Here is a 13,504-nt window from a genome sequence, read left to right as displayed (position 1 = left end):
ACGAACTACAGTTAAAAAGGATTTTGGATGGACAATCAGCGGTGATGACACATCACTCACGCCAGACCCTCGCGCTAATGAGTTATCTGAAGATGTGTCTTACCTCTCCTTGCAAGAGCTGTCATGTGAAACGATGCAGGTGCTGCAAAACCATTTTGTACGACATTTTGCAAGTGGAAAAAGTCTTGTGACAATCAGGAACATGTATAAAGTACTGAGAGATGAACTGTGAATACAATGAGTATCATAATATCTAAGCTATGACCATAATACTAAGGAAAAAAGTAAAAGTACCACGAGACTGATGGGACTGGGTCAGCGATAAAACAGGAAAGTATGATAAGAGGAGGAAATAAAATGAGTGATAAAGACATTGTGTGATATTGTCAAAAGTCGTCACGAGGATTTCATCTACGCTTGTGACCGCAGACGCCGGATGTTCATATATATGAGGAAGAAATTTGGACAGAATATGTAGTAGGTCATTAGGATAACTAAATACTGAAGACTAATTTGCAGCTACATGGGCAGTGTTGAGTGTACTTGTTGGGTATTATAAAAAATCTCATATGCATCAGCAAGTAATATAAGAGTAATTCTCAGTATTTATTAATTAGGAATACAGTGGGAGACAATTTAAAACACTTCCGAAGAGACGAACAGCAACTTAACATAACATTAACAACGATTATCTTTCAACTACATGATCAGTGCTGAGTGAACTTACGGTTTTATTTTTTTTATTTAGGAAATCAAGGGCTCCAGTATTATAGTAGTAAATGTTAGTATATAAATAATTAGGAAAAGAGGGAGAGAAACTTCTAACAACCTTAAGAGTTGTGTAGCCTAGCGTATATAAAGTGACCCCTCCCCCTCCCATTCTCAAAAATACACTGTCCATCTCTATCTTTCACCCCAATATAAATAAGTCATTTTGTCTGAGTTTTTATGTGTTATTCTAGGTCATTTACACTATGTAAAATAAATATCTTTGTAACGAACAGCTCGTAAAGTCATCAAACCATTTGTCTCCATTCTTCCTTTTAACATGATCCTGCACGCTTGTTGCAAGGCTAAGCGTAGCGCACGCGCACGCACGTACCCACGCACACACCTACACCCACAACCACACGCACACACACAAGAAGTCAGCAGAAGCTAAGATACAGTGATTAGAAGAGAAACTGAGAAACCTGAAACAGCTTAAAGAGTAAAATGACAGTATAGACAGAACATCAGGAACTTCTACATCAGGCACAGACATGGGGCCTGGAGGGAGCAAGGAAGCTATACTGTTTGCAAAGGTCCTGTCAGACCCACACGGGGCTAAGGCAAAGAAGAGGAGCACACTAGGAGCAACTGAGAGGTCTGAAGACAAGGAAGGAGCTATGATGTATGCAGGGACTCTAACAGACACCTGCAGTAGCCAGGAACAGCTGAGCAGGAAAGACAGACCAATGAGCAATGGGGCCTCAGCTAGGGAAGGGATTGAAGGAACACTCCAAGGGAAGGAACTAAAACACCTCAGAGGACGCAATGGGAGACACAGTGGAAGGAAGAAAGGGAGAGATCAGTTTTTGTCTATGGGCTCCAGGAAGCCGAAGGGAAAACCTAAGATGAAAGAAAACAGAAGACGAAAGTGATTGAAGGTATCATGAAAGGAATAGGTGATAGCACATGACCCAGGTGACAAATTTTCGGAGAAGTGGGTGGTTTGAAAGGGAAAGGAAGCGGCCTCTCAAAGTAATTTTCAAGGCACAATCAACTCGAACCATGATCCTGCAGGAGAAAGCACGACTGAGAGACAAACCGGGGTACCAGAGTGTGTACCTTGATCGAGACAGACACACGTGGAAGGGCAAACATACCCCCCAGAATCACCTGCAGAAGGACTACAACTGCTTCAAACCCAAGGCAACTGAACAATCTAAACCGACACTCACACACTGAACCCTCTGTCCCCAACCCCCACACCACAAACCCCACCCCTACAGCAATCCCCTAAGGAAACTCTTACCCCACCCCCATTGCAACCCCCCATTGGCCCCCATCATGGCTCCCGCTCCCCAACCCCAATATTCTCCCAGGACAACAGTTTTAGAAAAGAAGTTGAAGGTTTGGTAAACGAACGCAGATGGTATAACGAATAAATGTGAGGAGTGGCATGAAAAGATCAGTGAGAAGTCCCCAGACATCATAGCAGTCACAGAAACGAAACTCACTGAGACAATAACAGATGCAATCTTCCCACCAGGAAGATAGAAAGATAGAAGGAGCAAATGGGGAGGAGGAGTAGTCACTGCAGTGATATATAATCCACCACAGAACTGGAGGAGGACAAGAGAGGAATATGAAGAGAGCAACAGAGTTATGGTGGACACACTGGCTGAGGTGGCAAGAAGACCTCACTCGAGGAGAGCAAAGTTACTGGTTATGGGCGATTTCAACCACAGGGAGATCAATTGGGAAAACCTGGAGCCACACTGGGGACCTGAAACATGGACAGCCAAGATGATGGATGTGCTACTGGAAAACATCATGCATCAACATGTTAAGGACACTACCAGAGAGAGAGAGGGAAGGATGAACCAACAAGACTGGACTTTGTATTCACCCTGAGCAGTTCAGACATTGAAGACATCACATATGAGAGGCCCCTCGGAGCTAGAGATCACATGGTTCTGTGCTTTGAATATATAGTAGAGCTAAAAGTTGATAGGTTAACAGGAGTTGAATGGTAAAAGCCAAACTATAAAAGGGGGGAGTACACAGGTATGAGGACTGGTAGGAAAACCAATAAACGAAATGATGGAATAAGTAACAACAAAATGGAAGGAAGCAGAGGAAAGGTTTGTTCCCAAGGGCAACAGAAATAATGGAAAGACCCAAAACTACTGTATAGCCACATCAGGAGGAAGACAACAGTCAAAGACCAGGCGATCAGGCTGAGGAAAGAAGGTGGGGAGCTCAACATGGGATTTAAGGAAGTATTTACAGTAGAGACAGGAAGAGCACTGGGAAGACAGAACAGAGAGCAACACCAACAGGGAATACCAACAAGTGTTGGATGACATACAACTGAGGAGAAGGTGCAGAAGCTTCTAAGGGACCTTGATACCTCAAAGGCAATGGGACCGGACAACATCTCCCCGATGGTCCTTAGAGAAGGAGCAGAGACGCTGTGTGTGCCACTAACCACAATCTTCAACACATCCCTTGAAACTGGGCAACTACTTGACGTATGGAAAACGGCAAATGTAGTATACATTTTCAAGAAAGGAGACAGAAACGAGGCACTAAACTACAGACAAGTGTCACTGACATGTATAGTATGCAACGTCATGGAGAAGACTATCAGGAGGAGAGTGGTGGAGCACCTGGAACGGAATAAGATTATAAACGACAACCAGCATGGATTCATGGAAGGCAAATCCTGTGTCACAAATCTTCTGGAGTTTTATGAAAAAGTAACAGAAGTAAGACATGAGAGAGAGGGATGGGTTGATTGCATTTTCCTGGACTGCAAGAAGGCTTTCGACACAGTTCATCACATGAGATTAATGCAGAAGCTGAAGGATCAGGCGCATGTAGCAGGAAGGGCACTGCAATGAATGAGAGAATGCCTATCAGGGAGGCAACAACGAGTCATGGTACGTGATAAGTTATCACAGTGGGCACCTGTGACGAGCTGGGTCCCACAGGGGTCAGTCCTAGGACCAGTGCTATTTTTGGTATATGTAAATAACATGACGGAAGGAATAGACTCAGAAGTGTCCCTGTTTGCAGATGATGTGCAGTTAATGAGGAGAATTAAATCAGATGAGGGTCAGGCAGGACTCCAGAGAGACCTGGACAGGCTGGACAAGTGGTCCATGAACTGGCTACTTGAATTTAACCCCGCCAAATGCAAAGTCATGAAGATTGGGAAAGGGCAAAGAAGACTGCAGAGCAAAGGCTAGGTGACCAAAGACTGCAAACCTCACTAAAGGAGAAAGATCTTGGGGTGAGCATAACACAGAGCATGTCTCCGGAAGCACACATCAAACAAACAAAGTTTATTTCTTTGCAAGGTTACATTGAGATTATGAAATTACAATAAAAGTGTTCAGTACAAAGAGCCACTGTCATGCCTAGGCATTATGGGCAGACTTATTTTAATGGTTTACATACTACTTAATACTAAAGAAATTGATCATAGTTTAAGTTATACATTTTCTTTGTTTATAGCAGACACTAGTTTTACTCTAATTACAATAGTTTCATTAATGAATATTGAAATTAAATTATGGGAATATAACATTGTGAGTTGTTGAAAGTAGTTAACAGTATGAGAATGTTACAGTTGGGTGTAAGACAGTATTGTTTTGGGTAGGTGTTTATAATACAATGTAGGATTAATAATGTATGAACTTTGGGAGTCTAGATTTGAAGTTTTAAGAGTTCGATAATTTATTGGTAGAGTTTAATACTGAGTATTTAGTTTAGAGTGAGTAGGTGGTTTTTGAGAAGAGCCTTAAACTGGTGTTCAGACCTGGTTACTTTACCTGGAGTTTACCTGGAGAGAGTTCCGGGGGTCGACGCCCCCGCGGCCCGGTCTGTGACCAGGCCTCCTGGTGGATCAGAGCCTGATCATCCAGGCTGTTACTGCTGGCTGCACGCGATCTAACGTACGAGCCACAGCCCGACTGGTCAGGTACCAACTTTAGATGCTTGTCCAGTGCCAGCTTGAAGACAGCCAAGGGTCTATTGGTAGTCCCCCTTATGTATGCTGGGAAGCAGTTGAACAGTCTCGGGCCCCTGACACTTATTGTGTTGTATCTTAACCTGCTAGTGACACCCCTGCTTTTCATTGGGGGGATGTTGCATCGTCTGCCAAGTCTTTTGCCTTCGTTGTGAGTGATTTTCGTGTGCAAGTTCGGTACTAGTCCCTCTAGGATTTTCCAGGTGTATATAATCATGTATCTCTCCCGCCTGCGTTCCAGGGAATACAGGTTCAGGAACCTCAAGCGCTCCCAGTAATTGAGGTGTTTTATCTCCGTTATGCGCACCGTGAAGGTTCTCTGTACATTTTCTAGGTCAGCAATTTCACCTGCCTTGAAAGGTGCTGTTAGTGTGCAGCAATATTCCAGCCTAGATAGAACAAGCGACCTGAAGAGTGTCATCATGGGCTTGGCCTCCCTAGTTTTGAAGGTTCTCATTATCCATATTGTCATTTTTCTAGCAGATGCGATTGATATAATGTTATGGTCCTTGAAGGTGAGATCCTCCGACATGATCACTCCCAGGTCTTTGACTCTGGTTTTTCGCTCTATTTTGTGGCCGGAATTTGTTTTGTACTCTGATGAAGATTTAATTTCCTCATGTTTACCATATCGGAGTAATTGAAATTTCTCATCGTTGAACTTCATATTGTTTTCTGCAGCCCACTGAAAGATTTGGTTGATGTACGCCTGGAGCCTTGCAGTGTCTGCAATGGAAGACACTGTCATGCAGACTCGGGTGTCATCTGCAAAGGAAGACACGGTGCTGTGGCTGACATCACATATGAAACGCCCCTCGGAGCTAGTGTTCACATGGGTCTGAACTTTGAATACACAGAAGAGTTACAAGTGGAGAGGGTAACAGGAATAGGATGTGTAAAGCCAAACTACAAAAGGGGGACTACACAGGCATGAGGAACTTCCTGCAGGAGGTTCATTGGGAAAGAGAATTGGTATGAAAATCAGTAAACAAAATGATGGACTACGTGACAAAAAAATGCAAGGAGGCAGAGGAATGATATGTTCCCTATGACAATAGAAATAATGGGAAGACCAGAACGAGTCCTTGGTTCACCCAAATGTGTAGGGAGGCAAAAGCTAAGTCAACTAGAGAATGGAAAAAGCACAGAATACGAAGGACCCAGGAAAACAAAGAGATTAGTCGAAGTGCCAGAAACGAGTATGTACAGATAAAGAGGGAGGGGCAGCGACAGTATGAAAACGACATAACATCGATAGTCAAGTGTGACCCAAAGCTGTTGTATAGCCACATCAGAAGGAAAAGAACAGTCAAGGACCAGGTAATCAGTTTTTGGACCAAGTGTGATCCAGTAACTGGTTCCTCGAATTTAACCCTGTCAAATGCAAAGTCAAGAATAACGGGGAAGGGCAAAGCAGATCGCAAAGTATAGGCTAGGTGACCAAAGACTACAAACCTCACTCAAGAAAAAGATCTTGGGGTGAGTATAACACCGAGCACATCTCCTGAGGCGCACATCAACCAGATAACTGCTGAAGCATATGGGCGCCTAGCAAACTTGAGAATAGAGTTCCGATACTTTATTTAGGAATCATTCAAGACTGTACACCGTGTACGTCAGTTTAATATGTTTATTATGCACCCCATACCCATCCTGTGGGCGGTAGTCTAAAGATTACAGAGGTACATAACAAACGAGTATGTCAGGCCCATTCTGGAGTATGCAGCACCAGTTTGGAACCCACACCTGGTCAAGCACGTCAAGAAATTAGAGAAAGTGCAAAGGTGTGCAAGAAGACTAGTCCCAGAGCTAAGGGGAATGCCCTACGAAGTAAGGTTAAGGGAAATCGGCCTGACGACACTGGAGGACAGGAGGGTTAGGGAGACATGATAACGACATATAAAATAGTGAGAGGAATTGACGAGGTAAACAAAGACAGGATGTTCCAGAGATGTGACACAGAAACAAAGGGTCACAACTGGAAGTTAAAGATTCAGATGAGTCAAAAGTATGTTAGGAAGTATTTCTTCAGTCACAGAGTTGTCAGGAAGTGGAATAGTTTGGGAAGTGATGTAGTAGAGACACGTACCTCATATAGGTTTAAGCCGATGTTTGATAAAGCTCATGGAGCAGGGAGAAAGTGATTTAGTAGCGATCAGTAAAGAGGCGGGGCCAGGAGCTATGAATCGACCCCTACAACCACAAACAGGTGAGTAAAAATAGGCGAGTACACACACTCTCCCTCTCTCTTCCTCTCTCCCTCTCTCTTCCTCTCTCCCTCTTCCTTCCCCTCTCTCTCTCTCCCTCTTCCTCTCCCTTTGTCCCCTCTCTCTCTTCTCCTCTCTCTCTAAATATAGATATATCTGGCAAATGTCTAGGAATTTTTTCATACATCTTGAAACCGGATCCACAACCGACTCATTTAAAGAGAAGACTTCTGTAGTTTATCCAGAAGGAAGAACCAGTGGTTTTAATTACAAGACATGTGGATTACTTACATGACTTTTGGGATCTTTATGTAACAAGTTAGTTTACTTACTTTATAAAAAACTTACATGACTTATTGACTAATATATATGACTTGTAAAGTATGCTTAAATAAATTGTGATGTGTACCTGGTCGAATGTAGGCGTTGAGCGTCAGATCTCTGTAGGCTCGTCGTAGGTCTCTGACCTCTCCTGTGCCCATCACCAACACCTGCGAAAATATTACGATTGTTATTAATTCTACACCACATATAAGGACCTACACCTCACACTACCACATGCACTCAAACCATGTACATATGGTTCCCGTCCCCGCTCATTAATTCCAGTCCACAGCCCCTATGGCCATCCCTGCTTGCTATACTTAGTGCCATCCATCACAACCAGTGCCATTATGCCAACAGTATACCAATTCCCACATTCCATGCCATCCATATATATATTTCAACATTCTTCTTCCCCCCCCTTGTGATACTACATGTCATATAAATACATGAGAGGTACAGAGATCACTGCTTGTGGGACACAAATTATACACTAAACACCAAGAATAACATATTTTTGTAATTATTATTATTTGGATTATTATTATTTATCTGTATTACAAAATTTTATTATATATAAATTATTAGTGGTATAATTCTGTGCAAAGATGGCAAGAAGTCCATTGATGTCATATAATTTCCACAGAACGAACGATAATATTGTGACGTGAAAGAGATGTCATGCAATTTCGATTTCATGCTACATTATGTGACATGTAACCTGTGCAGTGTTACTGCATGTTTGTACTTCTTTAAAGTTCACTCAGCAGAAGTTATTGATTATCAGGTGCTGTGCTAACTTGGCTCTCTCAGGTTATTGTTTATCAGGTGCTATGCTAACTTGGCTCTCTCAGGTCATTGTTTATCAGGTGCTATGCTAACTTGGCTCACTCAGGTCATTGTGTATCAGGTGCTATGCTAGCTTGGCTCACTCAGGTCATTGTGTATCAGGTGCTATGCTAGCTTGGCTCACTCAGGTCATTGTGTATCAGGTGCTATGCTAGCTTGGCTCACTCAGGTCATTGTGTATCAGGTGCTATGCTAGCTTGGCTCGCTCAGGTCATTGTTTATCAGGTGCTATGCTAGCTTGGCTCGCTCAGGTCATTGTTTATCAGGTGCTATGCTAGCTTGGCTCTCTCAGGTCATTGTTTATCAGGTGCTATGCTAGCTTGGCTCTCTCATGACATTGTTTATCAGGTGCTATTCTAGCTTGGCTATCTCAGGTCATTGTGTATCAGGTGTTATGCTAGCTTGGCTCACTCAGGTCATCGTGTATCAGGTGCTATGCTAGCTTGGCTCTCTCATGACATTGTTTATCAGGTGCTATTCTAGCTTGGCTATCTCAGGTCATTGTTTATCAGGTGTTATGCTAGCTTGGCTCTCTCAGGCCATTGTTTATCAGGTGCTATGCTAGCTTGACTCTCTCAGGTCATTGTTTATCAGGTGCTATGCTAGCTTGGCTCTCTCAGGTCATTGTTTATCAGGTGTTATGCTAGCTTGACTCTCTCTGGTCATTGTTTATCAGGTGCTATGCTAGCTTGACTCTCTCAGGTCATTGTTTATCAGGTGCTATGCTAGCTTGACTCTCTCAGGTCATTGTTTATCAGGTGCTATGCTAGCTTGGCTCTCTCAGGTCATTGTTTATCAGGTGCTATGCTAGCTTGGCTCTCTCAGGTCATTGTTTATCAGGTGCTATGCTAGCTTGGCTCTCTCAGGTCATTGTTTATCAGGTGCTATGCTAGCTTGACTCTCTCAGGTCATTGTTTATCAGGTGCTATGCTAGCTTGACTCTCTCAGGTCATTGTTTATCAGGTGTTATGCTAGCTTGACTCTCTCAGGTCATTGTTTATCAGGTGCTATGCTAGCTTGACTCTCTCAGGTCATTGTTTATCAGGTGCTATGCTAGCTTGACTCTCTCAGGTCATTGTTTATCAGGTGCTATGCTAGCTTGACTCTCTCAGGTCATTGTTTATCAGGTGCTATGCTAGCTTGGCTCTCTCAGGTCATTGTTTATCAGGTGTTATGCTAACTTGGATCTCTCAGGTCATTGTTTATCAGGTGTTATGCTAGCTTGGCTCTCTCTTTTGTAATGTTTCGGACATAAGACAAGAGAGTTGTTCTTGATAATTGAACTATGTATTTACGTACTTAACCCACTTCTCGAGGATTTCCTATACAACTGGTTCTTTCTGTATACCGATCTCTCACTAAGAGATAGCTGACAGTTAGGTGGTGATATTTTATGTCTATAGTGCTTGTCAAAATCGCAAGTTTTACCTATTCGGCATGACACACACACACACACACACACACACACACACACACACACACACACACACACACACACACACACACACACACACACACGTCAAGCACGTCAAGAAGTTAGAGAAAGTACAAAGGTTTGCAACAAGGCTAGTCCCAGAGCTCAAGGGAATGTCGTACGAGGAAAGGTTAAGGGAAATCGGACTGACGACACTGGAGGACAGAAGGGTCAGGGGAGACATGGTAACGACATACAAGATACTGCGGGGAATAGACAAGGTGGACAGAGATAGGATGTTCCAGAGAGGGGACACAGGGACAAGGGGTCACAACTGGAAGCTGAAGACTCAGACGAGTCACAGGGACGTTAGGAAGTATTTCTTCAGTCATAGAGTTGTCAGCAAGTGGAATAGCCTAGCAAGTGAAGTAGTGGAGGCAGGAACCATACATAGTTTTAAGAAGAGGTATGACAAAGCTCAGGAAGCAGAGAGAGAGAGGACCCAGTAGCGATCAGTGAAGAGGCGGGGCCAGGAGCTGAGTCTCGACCCCTGCAACCACAATTAGGTGAGTACAATTAGGTGAGTACACACACACACACACACACACAAGGAAGGAAGGTAGAAGAGCTTGGCAAGAAAATGGAGGAGAGGATAACTGAAGAGAGCAGGAACTGGGGGCTTCCAGTCTTAGCAGCAGAAGATAAGATACAGTGAATAGATGAGGAACTAAAAAACCTGAAACAAACTAGAGAGACAATTTACAGTACAGACATGACATCAGAAACTTCTATATCAGACACAGACAAGAGGACTGTAGGGACCCAGCAAAGGACTAGGAGCACACTAAGATCAAATGAGAGGACTGAAGACAATGAAGGAGCTATGCTACATGAAGAGACTCTAACAGACAACTGCAGTGGCGAGGAACATCTGAGCAAGAAAGACAGTCCACTGAGCATAGGGGCTTCAGCAAAGGCAGGGACTGAAGGAACTAAAACAGAGGATGCAAAGGGAGGCACAGTGGGTGGAAGAAAGAGAGAGGTCAGTGTTTGTCTGTGGGCTCCAAGAAGTAGAAAGGGAAATCTACGATGAGAGAAAACAGGGGGGAGAAGAAAGTGACTGAAGGTATCATGAAAGCAATAGGTGAAGACAACATGACCCATGTGACAAATTTTCGGAGAATTGGGTGGTTTACAAGTGGAAGGAAACGGCCTGTCCGAGTAATTTTCAAGGCATAATCAGCTGGAACAAGGATCCTGCAGAAGAAAGCATGACTGATTAACAAACCAGAGTACCAGAGAGTGTGCCTCGTTTGCAACAAAACGAAAAAAGAAAAGACGATACTGAGAGAGAGGGTACAAAGACGAAAAGAGGAACGAGATGCAATGATGAAAATGAGCAGAACCCAGACTCAGGTGGAAGGGCAAACACACCCTACAGAAACACCCACAGAAGGACTCCAACCACGACAACCCCAAGGCAAATGAACAATCTAAACCAAAACTCACACATTGTTCACTCTGCCCCCACATCACAAACCCCATCCCTACAGCAGCCCGCTATGGGTACTTTGCCCTCACCCCTATCACAAACCCCACCCATACTGCAAACCCCATAGGCCCCCTCCAGGGCTCCTGCTCCTCCATCCCCAATATTCTCCCAGGACCACCGTGATAGATAAGAAGTTGAAAGTTTGGTACATGAACACTGATGGAATAACAAATAAATATGAGTAGTGGCATGAAAGAATCAGTGAGAAGTCCCCAGACATCATAGCAGTCACAGAAACGAAATTCACTGAGACAATAATAGATGCAATCTTCCAACGGAGATATCAGATCTTGAGGAAAGATAGAACGAGCAGAGGGGTAGGAGGGGTTGCACTGCTCATAAAAAGCAATGGGATTTGGAAGAAATAGAAGGCATGGACGATATTGGAGAAAGGGACTACATAATAGGTACAATTCAGTCTGGGGAACAACAGGTAGTCATTGCAGTGATGTATAACCCACTACAGAACTGCAGAAGGCCAAGAGAGGAATATGAAGAGAGCAATAGAGCAATGGTAGACACACTGGCTGAGGTGGCAAGAAGAGCTCACTCGTGCAGAGCAAAGTTACTGGTTATGGGTGATTTCAACCACAGGGAGATCGATTGGGAAAACCTGGAGCTTCGTGGGGATCCTGAAACATGGAGAGCCAAGATGATGGATGTGGTACTGGAAAACCTCATGCATCAACACATCAGGGACACTACCAGAGAGCGAGAGGAGGATGAACCAGCAAGACTGGACCTTGTGTTCACTCTGAGTAGCTCAGACATTGATGACATCACATATGAGAGGCCCCTCGGAGCTAGTGACCACGTAGTCCTGAGTTTTGATTACATACTAGCATTACAGGTGGAGAGCGTAACAGGAGTCGAATGGTAAAAGCCAAACTATATGAGGAACTTCCTGTAGGAGGTTCAGTGGGACAGAGAACTGGTAGGAAAGTCAGTAAACGAAATGATGGAATATGTAATAACAAAATGCAAGGAGGCAGAGGAAAGGTTTGTTCCCAAGAACAGCAGAAACAATGGGAAGACCAAAGCGAGTCCTTGGTTTACCCGAAGGTGTAGACAGGCAAAAACCTAAGTGCACTAGACAATGGAAAAGGTACAGAAGGCAAAGAACTCAGGAAAATGAGGCGATTAGTCGAATAGCCAGAAACGAGTATGCACAGATAAGGAGGGAGGCCCAGTGACAGTACGAAAACGACATAGCATCGAAAGTCAAGTTTGACCCGAAACTGCTGTATAGCCAAATTAGGAGAAAGACAACAGTCAAAGACCAGGATATCAGGCTGAGTAAAGAAGGTGGGGAACTCAGAAGAAACGATCAAGAAGTATGCGAGGAGCTCAATGCAAGATTTAATAAAGTATTTACAGTGGAAACAGGAAGGACTCTGGGGAGAGAGGACAGAGGGGTACACCAACAAGGAATACACCAACAAGTGTTGGGTGACATACACACACCTGAGGACGAGGTGAAGAAGCTGCTAAGTGATCTTAATCCCTCAAAGGCAATAGGACCGGACATCTCCCCATGTGTCCTTGGAGAGGGAGCAGAAACGCTGTGTGCCACTAACTACAATCTTCAACACATCCCTTGAAACTGGGCAACTACCTGAGGTATGGAAGACTGCAAATTTAGTTCCCATTTTTAAAAAAGAGACAGAAAAGAGGCACTAAACTACAGACCAGTGTCGCTGACGTGTATAGTATGTAAAGTCTTGGAGAAGATTATCAGGAGGAGAGTGGTGGAGTACCTGGAACGGAACAAGAGTATATACGACAACCAGCATGGATTCATGGAAGTCAAATCCTGTGTCATAAACTTTCTAGAGTTTTATGATAAAGTAACAGAAATATGACACGAGAGAGAGGGGTGGGTTGATTGCATTTTCTTGGACTGCAACTAGGCCATCGACACAGTTCCTCACAAGATATTAGTGCAGAAACTAGAAGATCAGGCACTGCAATGGATCAGTCAATATCTGACAGGGAGGCAACAACAAGTCATTGTACATGGTGAGGTATCACAGTGGGCACTTGTGACGAGCAGGGTCCCACAGAGGTCGGTCTTAGGACCAGAGCTATTTTTGGTATATGTGAATGACATGATGAAAGGGATAGACTCAGAGGTGTCCCTGTTCGCAGATGATATGAAGTTTATGAGGAGAATTAAATCAGATGAGGATCAGGCAGGACTTCAAAGAGACTTGGTCAGGCTGGGCACATGGTCCAGCAACTGGCTTCTCGAATTTAACCCTGCCAAATGCAAAGTCATGAAGATCTGAGAAGGGCAAAGAAGACAGCAGACAGAGTATAAGCTAGGTGGCCAAAGGCTGCAAACTTCGCTCAAGAAGCAAGATCTTGGGGTGAGTATAACACCGAGCACATCTCCGGAAGCACATATCAACCAGATA

General features: G+C 43.9%; 1 protein-coding gene across 1 annotated transcript in view; it reads right to left on the bottom strand.

Annotated features, from left to right (window-relative positions):
* LOC128690681 (cell adhesion molecule Dscam2-like) overlaps window positions 1–13,504 on the bottom strand; it is a 536,323-nt gene that overhangs the window by 448,215 nt on the left and 74,604 nt on the right. The window contains exon 3 of the mRNA XM_070088137.1: window positions 7,358–7,439. Coding sequence (XP_069944238.1) covers window positions 7,358–7,439 — 82 coding nt within the window. The remainder of the gene's footprint in view (window positions 1–7,357; window positions 7,440–13,504) is intronic.

The sequence above is a fragment of the Cherax quadricarinatus genome, chromosome 24, assembly GCF_038502225.1.
Source record: "Cherax quadricarinatus isolate ZL_2023a chromosome 24, ASM3850222v1, whole genome shotgun sequence".
Classification (NCBI taxonomy): domain Eukaryota; kingdom Metazoa; phylum Arthropoda; class Malacostraca; order Decapoda; family Parastacidae; genus Cherax; species Cherax quadricarinatus.
Note: the sequence above shows the minus strand (reverse complement) of the source record. Positions and strands in the feature narration are given on the sequence as shown.